A 12543-nucleotide genomic window follows, 5' to 3' on the forward strand; every position below is an offset into this window, starting at 1 on the left:
TCATACGAATCAACCAAGTAAATAGATCTACTAACTTCCTCATTGATAACATTGGCAACATTCAGTTCAAATAACCCACCTGAGTTACACCATTTTTCCAGAAAAATATATTATTTTTGGTGACAATAGCTTTATCTGCCTCAAATGATAACTAAAACCCTGCCTTGATGAGAAGAGCATCTGATACAAGATTCCATCGAATGTCAAGCACATGCAACACATCCTTGAGAACAAGGGTTTTTCCTAAAGTTAACTTCAGTTGAACCCATAGTTAACAAATTCGGATTCGGGAATTATTCGGACGGAGAATTATTCGGAATAATTCGGACGATTAATTTAAGGATTCGGTCAAAAACTTGTTTACCTAATCCAACCATCGAATAGTTAAAAAAGGCATTCTAATCCCCACAGATGTACTTGGTAGCACCTGTGTCTATAATCCATTCTTTTGATTTTTCAACCAAGTTTACCTCGGTCATCATGGCAGTGAAGATATTAGCCTCAGTGAGGTTAACCTTAGTTTTATTCTTCCATTTTTGGCATTCTTTCTTGTGGTGGCCGGATTTTCCACATATGAAACAATTTCCCTTCTTTTTCTTGAAGGAAGTCCACTTCATGGTCTTTAAACCTTTTTAAATTGTTTGTATTTTTTTTACTCAATAAATTTGCTTTAAATTGAAAATTTTTAGTCTTTTTGGTCTTGTCCTTTTTTCGGTTCTTCTCTTCAATTTTAATCCAGACTAAGATTTGGTCCAGGGTCCAGTCCTTCCTTTTGTACTTCATATTCATTTTGAAGTCACTCCAGGATGTTGGTAATTTCCCTAATAGAAAACCAACAATAAAATCATCTGGCAATACCATCCCTTCTTTGGCCAATTTTACCACTAGGACTTGGAATTCATCAACTTGGGCAAATATGTTCTTGTCATCCTTTATCACAAATTCTAAATAATTTGCAACAATATATTTTTTGTTCCCAGCATCCTCTAGGGTATACTTTTTATCCAATGTAATCCAAATTGACTGAGCCAAATCATATGATGCATAGACATAGTAAAGTTCATTGGATAAAGAATTCAGAATGCAGTTTTTGCACTGATAATCTGCTTGGATCCATGCTTGCCTATGAGCTTTGAGGATAGGATCATCACTTTCAGCAGGTAAGGATAAGGTCAAAGAAAATGACACATTTAATTGTTCTAGGGCAAATAAAAATCTCTGTTTCCACCTCTTGTAATTTGAACCTTCAAATGGTTCAACTTTATCAAGGTCAGCAATGATCCTCAGGTTCTCTATTGCCGACACAATGTTATTAGCCATATCAAATATTTGGTCTCTCAATAAACTGAGTCTATGGTCTTGAGAATTATAGGGGTATTATATGTTAGAATTGTTGTTTTATGGTTGTCCTTGTTGGTAACCCGGCCACGTGGCGGTGATGACAAGGCTAGTTTCGGTGACATGGATGAAAATGATGACATGACAGTGTCCAGTATCACCGATGAGATAACATAGCAGATTGGTATGCATGGAGTGGTTTAATACATCCTTAGTAGGTGGTGTGGGTTTCTGTGTCAAAACTGGTAAAATTAGCCTATTTATGTTCGAGGGTATTTTCGATAATGAAAATGACATTTTTTAAAGATCAGTTCTTCATAAAAAAGATAGATTGTAATTTACCTAGTCCAGTGTAATTTACCTAGTCCAGTGCATTTGATTTTATCACATTCCGATACCGTATGAAGAAGTTATGGCATTTGTGGCAGTCGAGGGCAGTTTCGACATTGAAGATAGATTTTTTAAAGGAAGTGTTCTTCATATAACAATACAAAAAAAATCCAATCTTTCCAACAGTTCTGATTTCATCGTGGTCCGATTCTGTATAAGAAAGATGCGTCATTGGAAAGGTCTAGGGGCATTTTGATCTTTTTACGTGGTTGAGTCAGATGATTGAGTCTTCTGAAAAGTCATAGAGTGTCCAATTACGGTTCCAACGCACTTCGTTTCATCTCAATCGGATATCGTATGAAAAAGTTATAAGTGTTTCCGTAAAACCGATTCGAAAATCCAAACTGAAAATTCATCAGTATGCTCCCGGTGTTGGGTGGATTTTTCGAAATTTATTTTTGAAATTTGAAGGGCTTTTATGTAATTTTGAGATTTTGAAGGTCTTAGTTGATAAGGGGTGTTTAGAACTGAAAATATGAAGGCAGGGGCTTATGTGTATATAAGAGAATCAGAGGGATCCTTAATACACGGTTTAGATTGAGCCACGTCGGTCAGATTCAGATCTGACGGTTGGTGCAACAACTTGCGTTGAAGATGCTTATCTGAGGCTTCTCATTGGTGAAGTGTATTAGATATGATGGTGTGGAGCCTCACCATTGAGTCTTGATTGTGTGTAGCGTATGTGCATAGAATCTATAAAGAGATTCTCCATATCTTGATCTGAGCCAATCATATCAGATAGGTTCCGATCTAACGGTCAAGATCGATGGAGCTTTATTAAAGTTAACCGACAGCGTACCGCAAAACTCGCTACACCAACCAATCGGTGATCGACAACGCGTCTGACAATGTCAGCACGTACGTCATGATGACGTCATCGAGATTCAAAACCTATGGTTTAGATCTATTATCTGTTAGTTTAATCGGACGGCTCAGATTAAGAGATACTTTTTTATGAGATCTACGGCCAGATCTGTGCCTCTGTTGCGTGCGCCACCGGTGTAGCCTACGCCACCCCTACGAAGATTCTATTTCAGACTATCTCATTGCTCTAACTTCAAATGGTCATATATCCATCATTTTAACTCGGATTTGGGTGATTTAAGTTGGAGATTCTTCATCTCTCCGAGCTCTACACACTAAAGGGAAGAAATCAGGCAGAGGGGTTGCTGGGTTGAAAAAATGAGTTGAAGCTCGTGGAAGGCTAAGGGTTTGAATGAAAGACTTCCACCCTCTTGCACTTCATCTATAGCCCCCATTAGAGGCTTAGGTAGCTACTGGAAACCAAGGCAACAAGCTCTATTGGTTGTTGCCAAGAGAAATAAAAAGAAAATAGAAGAGAAGAGAAGAAGAGTGAAATAGAGAAGAATTTTTTCCCTCTCTTTGTGTGTGTCTTGAATGCCTCTCAAGAAAGATTTTCTCAAATCCAATTAATGGAGTTTGATGATTCTTGTTGAGAATACTATTTCTCTATTAAAGCTTTATTTACAAGGAAGACTAGAAGAGGAGAAGTAGAGAGAGAGAGAGAGAGAGAGAGAGAGAGAGAGAGAGAGAGAGAGAGGAGTGTGTGTGTGAATGTGAATGCCATTGTTGCTCCATGAAAGTAAGGAAAAGGAGAAAAGAAAGAAGAAGAATTCTTGTGAGTTGCTTCAAGAAACCCAAGTGCCAACCGGGGTTGAAGCATTAGCGGCACCGAGACAACTTGGTTATGGTCCGCATCAAGTGGAGATCAATATTATTGCATCTCCGACGGTTACTCTTTGCAAAGGTGACCTCACTTTTGTCAAATTTTCACTATTATAAATCATTGTAGGCAAGATGTTTGATAAAATGCCTAAGTGATAGTTGTAGTCTATTTGGGAGAAAATTTACATGTATGAGTGCTTCACTATAGGGCATTATTATAAGCCCAACTTTATTTTTTATTTTGTGTTTAGTGGGTGCTGGACACAAGGGCTATGTGTTCCTTGGTAGTTACAACTACCTAAACCTATTTACCATGGGTGCGACCTCTCATATCATTATGAGAAAACTAGGGTGAAGACCTAGCCATTGTATGTCATTGGTGGAAACTGGGAATCTGTTCCCTTGGTTGTGGGTGCAGTCATAATTAGTATTGAGTAAATACTGAGTCCGACAGTGGGCATTACTCCGTGCATGTAGGCAACTGGCCGAAGCACGTATTTCTTGTGTTGTGGATGTATATGTTCGTATTTGTATTGTGGATTGGAGTGCTTGACTGCAGAATGGGTGTGTACATCTGGTAGACCTGACCACTTGGTGGTGCAGTGTGGATGTGCATACGACTGTGTATGTATGTGACAGTGATTACCGTGTGAGGTTTATGAGACAGCTCTGGATAGCAATACAGATTATGTGAGTAAGTTCCGTGCAACAATAAGAATGGTCAGTAGTATACATAGTAGCTCTGGGCAGCATCAGTAGACTGTGCTATTGAAGTGTAAATAGTGATTGCCACATCAGGGGTACAGCTGAAAAATGAAAAAAATATTTAGCACACTGATTCACCCCCCTCTCAGTGTCAATCGGGACCCAACAAGAATATTGAGAGAGCAAACCTAAGTATCGCCTTTGGGTAGGAGAACTTTCAATCTATCACCTGCATGGGATTATTACAGACTTGTAATAGAAATTGTTAGAAAATTGGTGGGCTGAGTCGTATCACTTGAGACTGTTCTTAAGACCATAGATGTCCCCTATGGTGCAACCGGGAATAATACAAATCATTCTCCAAGATAAAAGAGCTCAATGGCTCCCCCAGTAATCGTGCACTGAACTACTGGACCCCTTCAAATGTTATAGGGCTCTGCTCAAACTAAAAACAAAACACTCGAAAAATAGACATATAAATCCAACAAAACTCAAGAAAAGAGAAAGCTTGACAACACACACTTGAATTCCTCAAGTGACTTGTTTGTGTCTTTCAAATGTTAAATCTCCCCTCTATTTATAAGACAAATGAGATGAGGAGTAGAAGAAAGAAATTAAAAGAGCTTTAAAACTAAGGAATAAATGAAACTTAAAGAGAAGAACTTAAAGATTTCTTAAAACTAATAAATATAATGGGAGAAGGCTTCGTAATATCTTGTAGCAACTGAAGATATTAAGAAACCATATAAAAGAGACTTAAAGAGTTTTCCAAACTAAATTAGATAAGTAAATGACAAGCTAAAGAGTTATAAAACTCTCATTGTAATTAAAACTAGTTTTGAAGTTATTTTGAATCTTCAATTTGTTTTAAATACATCTTTTAAAACCAATAGGTGTGCTACATCCTTAGACGAAAAAGAAGATGATTCACTTTGTGAAAAAAATGTTATAGCGGAAATCTCTCAAGAACACTCAAATCACAACAAGAAATTCTTCCCCATAAATCCTAACATGAAAATCCTTGAATCTCACTTGCTTTCTCAACAAGACGATAGTACAAATATATATTTCTTTAAGTCGGGTTGATCCAACAGGTCGCGGCTCGTCGAGTCATGCCATCATAGACCTCAGTGGGGAAAAAACTAATTCTGATCACCACCCAAATATGTCGAGGCGGGTCAATTTTCGAAACAGGTCAAGAATTCGAGATAAACATAACTTTTTTTTTTATCTCTTTGAATGAAACCGAAAGATTGTCCCAAACACTTATTCATAATTTTTTAATACTTATTTTAAAACCCCTACACATAGTTCTCACCCCACCGACCTAGCACATGCAGGAGTCTCATGCACCGACCCTTTTTTATTTTTACACCCCTACAAACAAATATTATAGAATATATGGCACCATCCAAGCAAAGGTCTTGGAATTTTCACATGTTAATACGTTGGGCAAAAATGGTTTGATTTTGATTTATAACCTTGATACTTTGAATTGAATTGAAATCAAATTGATTAACATCTCAATGTTCATCGAGCCAGATTCCAATTTGTGTTGTTCCAAAGTAGGTGATTCAATATGGGTTTGTATGTTTCAAGCGAAATTTGGCTGATTCCTACTTTGACCAATTCGGAACGAAATTGGATTGAAATTTCTTTTCTTTCCTCTCTATTGAAAAACCATCATGTTGTCCAATCAAAAATAATTCTATTATCAATCTATCTATGATTTAAAAATTGATAGATATATACACTATAATATCTTATCCTTATTTTTTCTTCAAGTTCAAGGGGCTATTGGCTAATACATAATAGACTCACATAGTGGCCAACCACAAACTGATAAAGAGTAACAGAGACCCAAGACCACACTTATTGAAAAATGAAGAAACTAATGTACACCAAACACCAAACTTGAGCTATCCTTTTTTTTTTTTTTTCGAAATGACACCCAAGTAATGTCTCATTATGATTTGGATTGCATTTTCAATACTTATTTTAAAACTCTGCCAACCCTTACAACCAATACTATAGAATATATATATATATATATATATGGCAGCATCCAAATCCAAGCAAAGGTGTTGACCCTAAAAAATTAATGCTGCAATTGTAACGGTTGCCCATCTTGGGATTTTCACATGTTATTTTGATGGCCCACACTCCACAGCCTTACTTATGAGCCTACCCTAAGGCCAAATCTGGTTAATTCGAAAGTCGTGGGCCAGAATGGTTTTACCTTTTCCCTTCCTTCCAACTTTTGAATTCTTCAGGCTGCTGCTTCCACTGACCTTGTTCCTCCCTCCCAGACTCACTTTCACAGCTCCAAGCTTCTTGTTTTCTTTTTCCTTTTTTACTTTTTCGAAAGACTCACCTTAAAAGTTGAAACTTTATCTGAAATTTTTATTTAAGGCCTAGCACTCTTATCATATATTTTAGTTTTGCTTTGTTTCTATTAGAATTGAAAATGGTGCTTGCCCAAAAAAAAAAAGAAATCTTTCAAAATGATGGTTTGTTGATTACTTCTCTGTTAAGTTTGACTCTTGAATTGTTTCATTTTCAAAATTTCACAATCCCACTTGCTTCTGCGTTATTTCCTCCATTTTAAGTGGACATTAGATCTATATCTTCCATGTTATCCTATTGTTTCTTGAAGACCAGCCCTTTTGATTTTGACCTCATATGGTGATCAGAAGACCAACTGCAATTCTTCCTCTTCCTCTTCCTCTTCCTCTTCCTCTTCCTCCTATTATTTATACCCGACTTGCTGTTTTCCTCGTCACACTTTCATTTCCCTTTCCCTTCTCTCTTCAGGGGAAGCTATGCCCTTCACTGTTGTCTGGTTTGTTGGGTTATGTTCTCTTTTTCTTGGCTATGGAGTCCATGTTGAAGCCTCTCACCGGGGTTTCTCACACCTTCAATCTCAGGAACAGAACACTACAGCGACTTATCAGCCTTACAGAACCGGCTACCACTTCCAACCGGCTAAAAACTGGATCAACGGTACCTCCTCCCTCCCCCCCTTCTGCAACCTTCCTGTTCTTTCCAACTTCTAACAATATGATTCTTGCTTTTTGTTTATTTTGTGGACATGTCTCTGGCTTGTGGAATGGACTATTGGATGTGACTGGATAAACAGATCCTAATGGTTAGTCAAGTCTCTCTGGATCAAAATTTCAAGTAGTTAATAGGCATAATGGAATTGGATAACAAATCATGGTTTCATACCCATCTTATTGCAGGACCCATGATTTATAAGGGAATTTATCATCTCTTCTACCAGTACAATCCATATGGTGCAGTCTGGGGTAACATTGTCTGGGCACACGCCACTTCCACTGATCTTGTCAATTGGGTTCACCATGAATTTGCAATCAAACCATCCATAGAATCTGATATTAATGGCTGTTGGTCTGGTTCGGCTACAATCCTCCATGGGGGAAAACCAGCCATTCTTTATACTGGTATAGACCCACAAAACCGCCAAGTCCAAAATTTAGCATTTCCCAAGAACCTCTCTGATCAGTTCCTGAGAGAATGGATTAAATCACCTCAAAATCCTGTCATGACTCCCATTGATGGGATCAATGCAAGTTCATTCAGGGATCCCACCACCGCTTGGAAAGGTCCCGATGGGCGATGGAGGGTGATCATAGGAAGCAAAATCGATCGACTAGGGAAGGCAATTCTTTATAGGAGTAAGAATTTCACTCACTGGGTCAGAGCCCACCACCCACTCCATTCATCCAATAACACAGGAATGTGGGAATGCCCTGATTTCTTCCCCGTCTCTGTGAACAGCACAGTTGGTCTTGACACTTCTGTGAATGGTCCAAGTGTAAAGCATGTGCTTAAGGTGAGCTTGGATGATAACAAACATGACTGCTACACAATTGGTGCTTATGATCTGAAAAAGGATAAGTATGTTCCGGACAATGGTTCCATCGACAATAGCTCAGGCTTGAGATATGATTATGGAAAATTTTATGCTTCGAAGACATTCTTTGACAGCTCTAAGAACCGAAGGATACTATTGGGTTGGATTAATGAATCTGATAGCGAACAAGATGATATCAAGAAAGGATGGTCAGGAATTCATGTAAGGCAGAGTTGAGCCCAAAGTGTCGATTTCTGTGTCTCTGTGGACTAGAATTAAGAGCTTAATTTTAAGTGGTTCTGTTTGCAGGCAATTCCAAGAAATATTTGGCTCGACAAAACTGGGAAGCAACTGGTGCAATGGCCAATTGAAGAAATAGAGACGTTACGGGGAAAGCCAGTTGACTGGTTTAGTACAGAGAAGAAGGCAGGATCAGAATTTGAAGTTTTAGCTGCTGATGCGTCGCAGATACTAGAAGTTTTGGACATCACTGCTGCACAGGTGAATTACATAATTCGTTTTCTTCCGTTGAGAGTTTTTTGTTTTGATTAATTTCAGTAGCCAATTTGATGATAAACTTTCTCAATCCTCTGAGGCACATCAAGTTGTCATGCCTCAGCCAAGCTTTCTCAAACCTTGGAGTCACATCATGTTGCCATGCCTCAGCTCTAATACCATCGCATTAGACTCGGATAGAACTAACATCCTTAAAAACTTGCCATTAACGAGAGTGTACCCAAATGCTTATGAGCCTTTACATCGTGCTACTCAATCCGATTTGAGATCTTTGCTGCGTAGAACCCCAACAATTCATATGTTATCCTCTTATATTGACGTCTCACACGCTAAACTAATAGCGAGAAGTGAGGGAGGAGAATCCAGTGGGTGTTTGTGCATCATATAGGCCTGCATCTTTAATAAGGAGAGAGTGTCAAGTCTTTGCGAGAGTGCGTACAACATGCCTTTCCTTTTCCCCTAAGAAAATGATCACCTGATTGATTGATTTTTCAATTTGCATTACAAAGTTAAAAAACAAGAGGAGAGGCCAACAGATCAAGTCTCTGTAATTTGGTTCTCTTTCCATGTTATTGATTTTTATTTCACTTGCTTTGGCTATTACAAGGTCGATGTGGAGGTTTTGTTTGACTTGCCAACATTGGAGAAGGCTGAAAACTTGGACCCAAGTTGGAATGATCCACTACTGCTTTGTAGTGAAAAAGGGGCTTCGGTAAGAGGAAGCTTAGGACCATTTGGGTTGCTAGCTTTGGCTACCGAAGGCTTGGAAGAACAAACAGCCATATTTTTCAGGATATTCAAAGGTCAGGATAGATATGTGGTGCTCATGTGCAGTGACCAAAGCAGGTCAGTTTCAAGGATTTTCCTTTTCATATAGAGTTCTATTTCTCGTGCCATCACCTTTACAATCTTACCTAGTTTGATGTAAACAGATCTTCTTTGAGGCAAGACCTGGACAAAACCACCTATGGAGCTTTTCTGGATGTGGATCCCCTTCATGAAGGACTGTCACTAAGGAGCTTGGTAAGTTGATGAGTGTAAATTAATGACATATTTTATCATTCTCATGGGTAAAGGGTCAAGTTTATCAGTAATCACAATAGAAAGTCAAACCAAAAAAAAAGGACTACAACTTGGTTCCAACCTTTGGATTGAGTTGATGTTTTGACTTTATGTGATTTAATCTGTGGGTTCAAAGGCTTTGTTTGGTTGCAATGGAAAAATAATGAGAAGTGAAAATTTCAAACCTAAAAAACTTCTTTTTAATTTTTCTTGCTACCAAACAGAGCCATAGAGGAGAACCTATTCCTACATGTACATGAGCAATCCAATGATACCACAACAAAAATAGAGCATTTTGGTTTTCTAAGTATTTTGCCTTGCATTTCTTGGACTTAGCTTCATATATAGAACATCTTCAGTTTCAATTTGCAAGCCCTGCATTTAGATAATCTTACTTGGAGCTTCATCTTTTGCAGATAGATCACTCCATTGTTGAGAGTTTTGGTGGCAATGGCAAAGCTTGTATCATAGCTAGGGTTTATCCCAAACTAGCTATAAATGACAATGCACACTTGTATGTGTTTAATAATGGAACCGAAAATGTAAGACTCTCAAAACTGAAAGCCTGGAGTATGAAGAAAGCTCATATCATCTATTGAAAGGGAGGAGGCAAAAAGAAGATAAAAGCATAGAGGGACGCGATTTGATATAAAACCATGGTGAAGATGCATCTTATCGAATTATTGGTTCCAATCATCCAGTGAAAGATTAACTCATTCAACAACTTTCCACACTACTAATAAGCTATTTGGTAGATCTTAAAAAATAATAAGGTAGTATCAACATTTTTTAATAATTAGGGTTTTCATTATCTTAAGCCTCTTCTACTTGTAAGGTTTTGGGATATTTTAAATCCTTGTACTTGGTGGGGTGATTCGCTGAAGTCAACCCCAGACCCCATTTACCTTGTAATGATTTTCACTTTTGCTTGGGAATCATTCTCAGCCATAGTTATTAAAATAAAGTCTCTCTCTCTCTCTCTCTCTCTCTCCAACTATTAGTGATCAGGCGGTTGGGCAATTTCTAAAGGATCTAGTATACTACTCCTTATAGAAAGGGTGTACTACTCCTTATAAAAATGGCGTACTTGATTCATAAGGCTCCCGTATGTGTGAGATATAAGAGGCAAAATCTACGTATTCTTATCCTAAGAATGTTAAGAGATTATTTTGACTGTTTGACCACTAGATTATAACATCTCCTTTATAGTAATTAAAGACCAAAGAACTAGAGCCCGCCAAATGGAGTTCTTAAAGGAAGAAGGCGTAATATGATCGTACGGTTTTTATTGTGGTATGTATCCAAAAGAAATGCAGGACGTAGAGGATTTCAAGATGGGCCCCACAGACTCAGGACCTGATATAATTCATAAGTAGACAGAGCTTGTCTCTAGTGTATCATATGTAATGTTAGTTTGCTTTGTTTTTTTGAAATGAGTTTCAACTGTGAGGGTGAGCATTTAGGTGGGCACAAAATAATGCAAGTATGAAAACACTGATTTAAAGGGTAAAGTTGGAATTTTCTTTTGATTTGGAACTAAACTTGTTAATATGGTACCACTTTCAAAATTTAAGCGTGTGTTTGATTCCTTGATTCTTTGGAGACAGTATATTTTAAGAATGTCACTCCATAAAATATGGTTCTTTGGAGTTGCATTCTTGAAAAAATAATTGTTTGGTTATTTTGGATTATGTATGTTGATTTTCTCAGAATAATTGTTTGGTTACCATGATTCCGTCTGTGAGAAACACTCAGAATCACTCTGAATAACTATTTAGTTGCCCTTAAATGTAATTATTTTCCTATTTTATACACAACTATGGAATGTTATTTTTTTGTCTATACATTAGTTTCTACCAATTTCTATAGTATTATATTATTAATTAATTTTGCTAACCTTGGAGGAAAAAATCCTTATATTTTTTTTATTATTAAATGAAATTGAAAATACCACAAAGCTCTTTGGCATCATTTTTCTTTTTTCTTTTTATCTATTTACCAAAAATCATTAATGAAAACTATTTTTTATCAAAACATATAAATGTTTTGGTAACTACTTAACAAAAATGATTTTTTGTGAGAAAATCTTTGGTATCTCTATGTGTAAAATAGTTTCTTAAAGAAATGGGTGAAGAGATTCCCTTCACCCATATTTCTTGTAACTCTCTTTTTCCACTTTGGATTGAAGAAAAGGGTGCAAGGGGCTTGGATTTCTAATTACAAAGCAAATAACTACTTTACCCTTCATATTGAGCCTTTAATCATATGCTCTGCAAAAACAATTGAAAATCATTTTTGACCAAATTACATAAATGACTTTTGATTTCATTTTGGTTTTTGTGTTTTACCAATTTTTTTAAAATAGAAACAAGCTCCATAAATGATACCTAATGTAGCCAAATCCATTTTTGTGAACAAAAATTAAAAAGAAAAATGGTACCAAAGTAGGTCTAAATTATCTAGCATCGTCTTTTTAATAAATATGAGGTTAAAAGAAAACAGTCCATAATACTTAGTCTTTACACATACATATGTAGTTTAAAGTATAAAAAAGTCCATAATACTTAATTAAAAAACCTAACTTAAAGTACATCTTCCAATGTACTAACTTCCTAGACATTTTTATTTATGAATACAAAGATTTTTTATTACATCAAGTACGTCTTTCAATGTCCTCGTAACTATCCTATTTTGTTCTTCGGATGCCTCAATTCTCCCCTCTTAGATATCTTTGCAGATAATCTGTGGATAAAGGAGGTGTCATCGTAGGTTGACACACACCCGTAGTCCCTCCTGAATGGTTCGATGAAAAAGATTCTTCATCCTCAATCAACTCAAACTTTTTACATCCTTGATTTTTAAACTAAAAATTAATTGGAACCATTCAAACATTAGACATTTAAATTTTTTGAATGTCTAAAAAAAATTTTACCCTTCAATTTTCCACAATCCAACACATGGTTTTGAAA

The 12543-nt window shown here is 36.8% G+C and overlaps 1 protein-coding gene across 1 annotated transcript; it reads left to right on the top strand.

The window, feature by feature from the left end:
- The first annotated feature begins 6373 nt into the window (after positions 1-6373).
- On the top strand, positions 6374-10555 carry LOC122083593 (beta-fructofuranosidase, cell wall isozyme-like). Its single transcript, XM_042651458.1, has 7 exons — positions 6374-7122; positions 7259-7267; positions 7362-8218; positions 8306-8497; positions 9120-9358; positions 9445-9535; positions 9991-10555. Exons 1-7 carry the CDS (start codon positions 6942-6944, stop codon positions 10171-10173), a joined length of 1752 nt encoding a protein of 583 aa, XP_042507392.1. The 5' UTR covers positions 6374-6941; the 3' UTR covers positions 10174-10555.
- The last annotated feature ends 1988 nt before the right edge of the window (positions 10556-12543 follow it).

The sequence above is a fragment of the Macadamia integrifolia genome, chromosome 7 (assembly GCF_013358625.1).
Source record: "Macadamia integrifolia cultivar HAES 741 chromosome 7, SCU_Mint_v3, whole genome shotgun sequence".
Classification (NCBI taxonomy): Eukaryota; Viridiplantae; Streptophyta; class Magnoliopsida; order Proteales; family Proteaceae; genus Macadamia; species Macadamia integrifolia.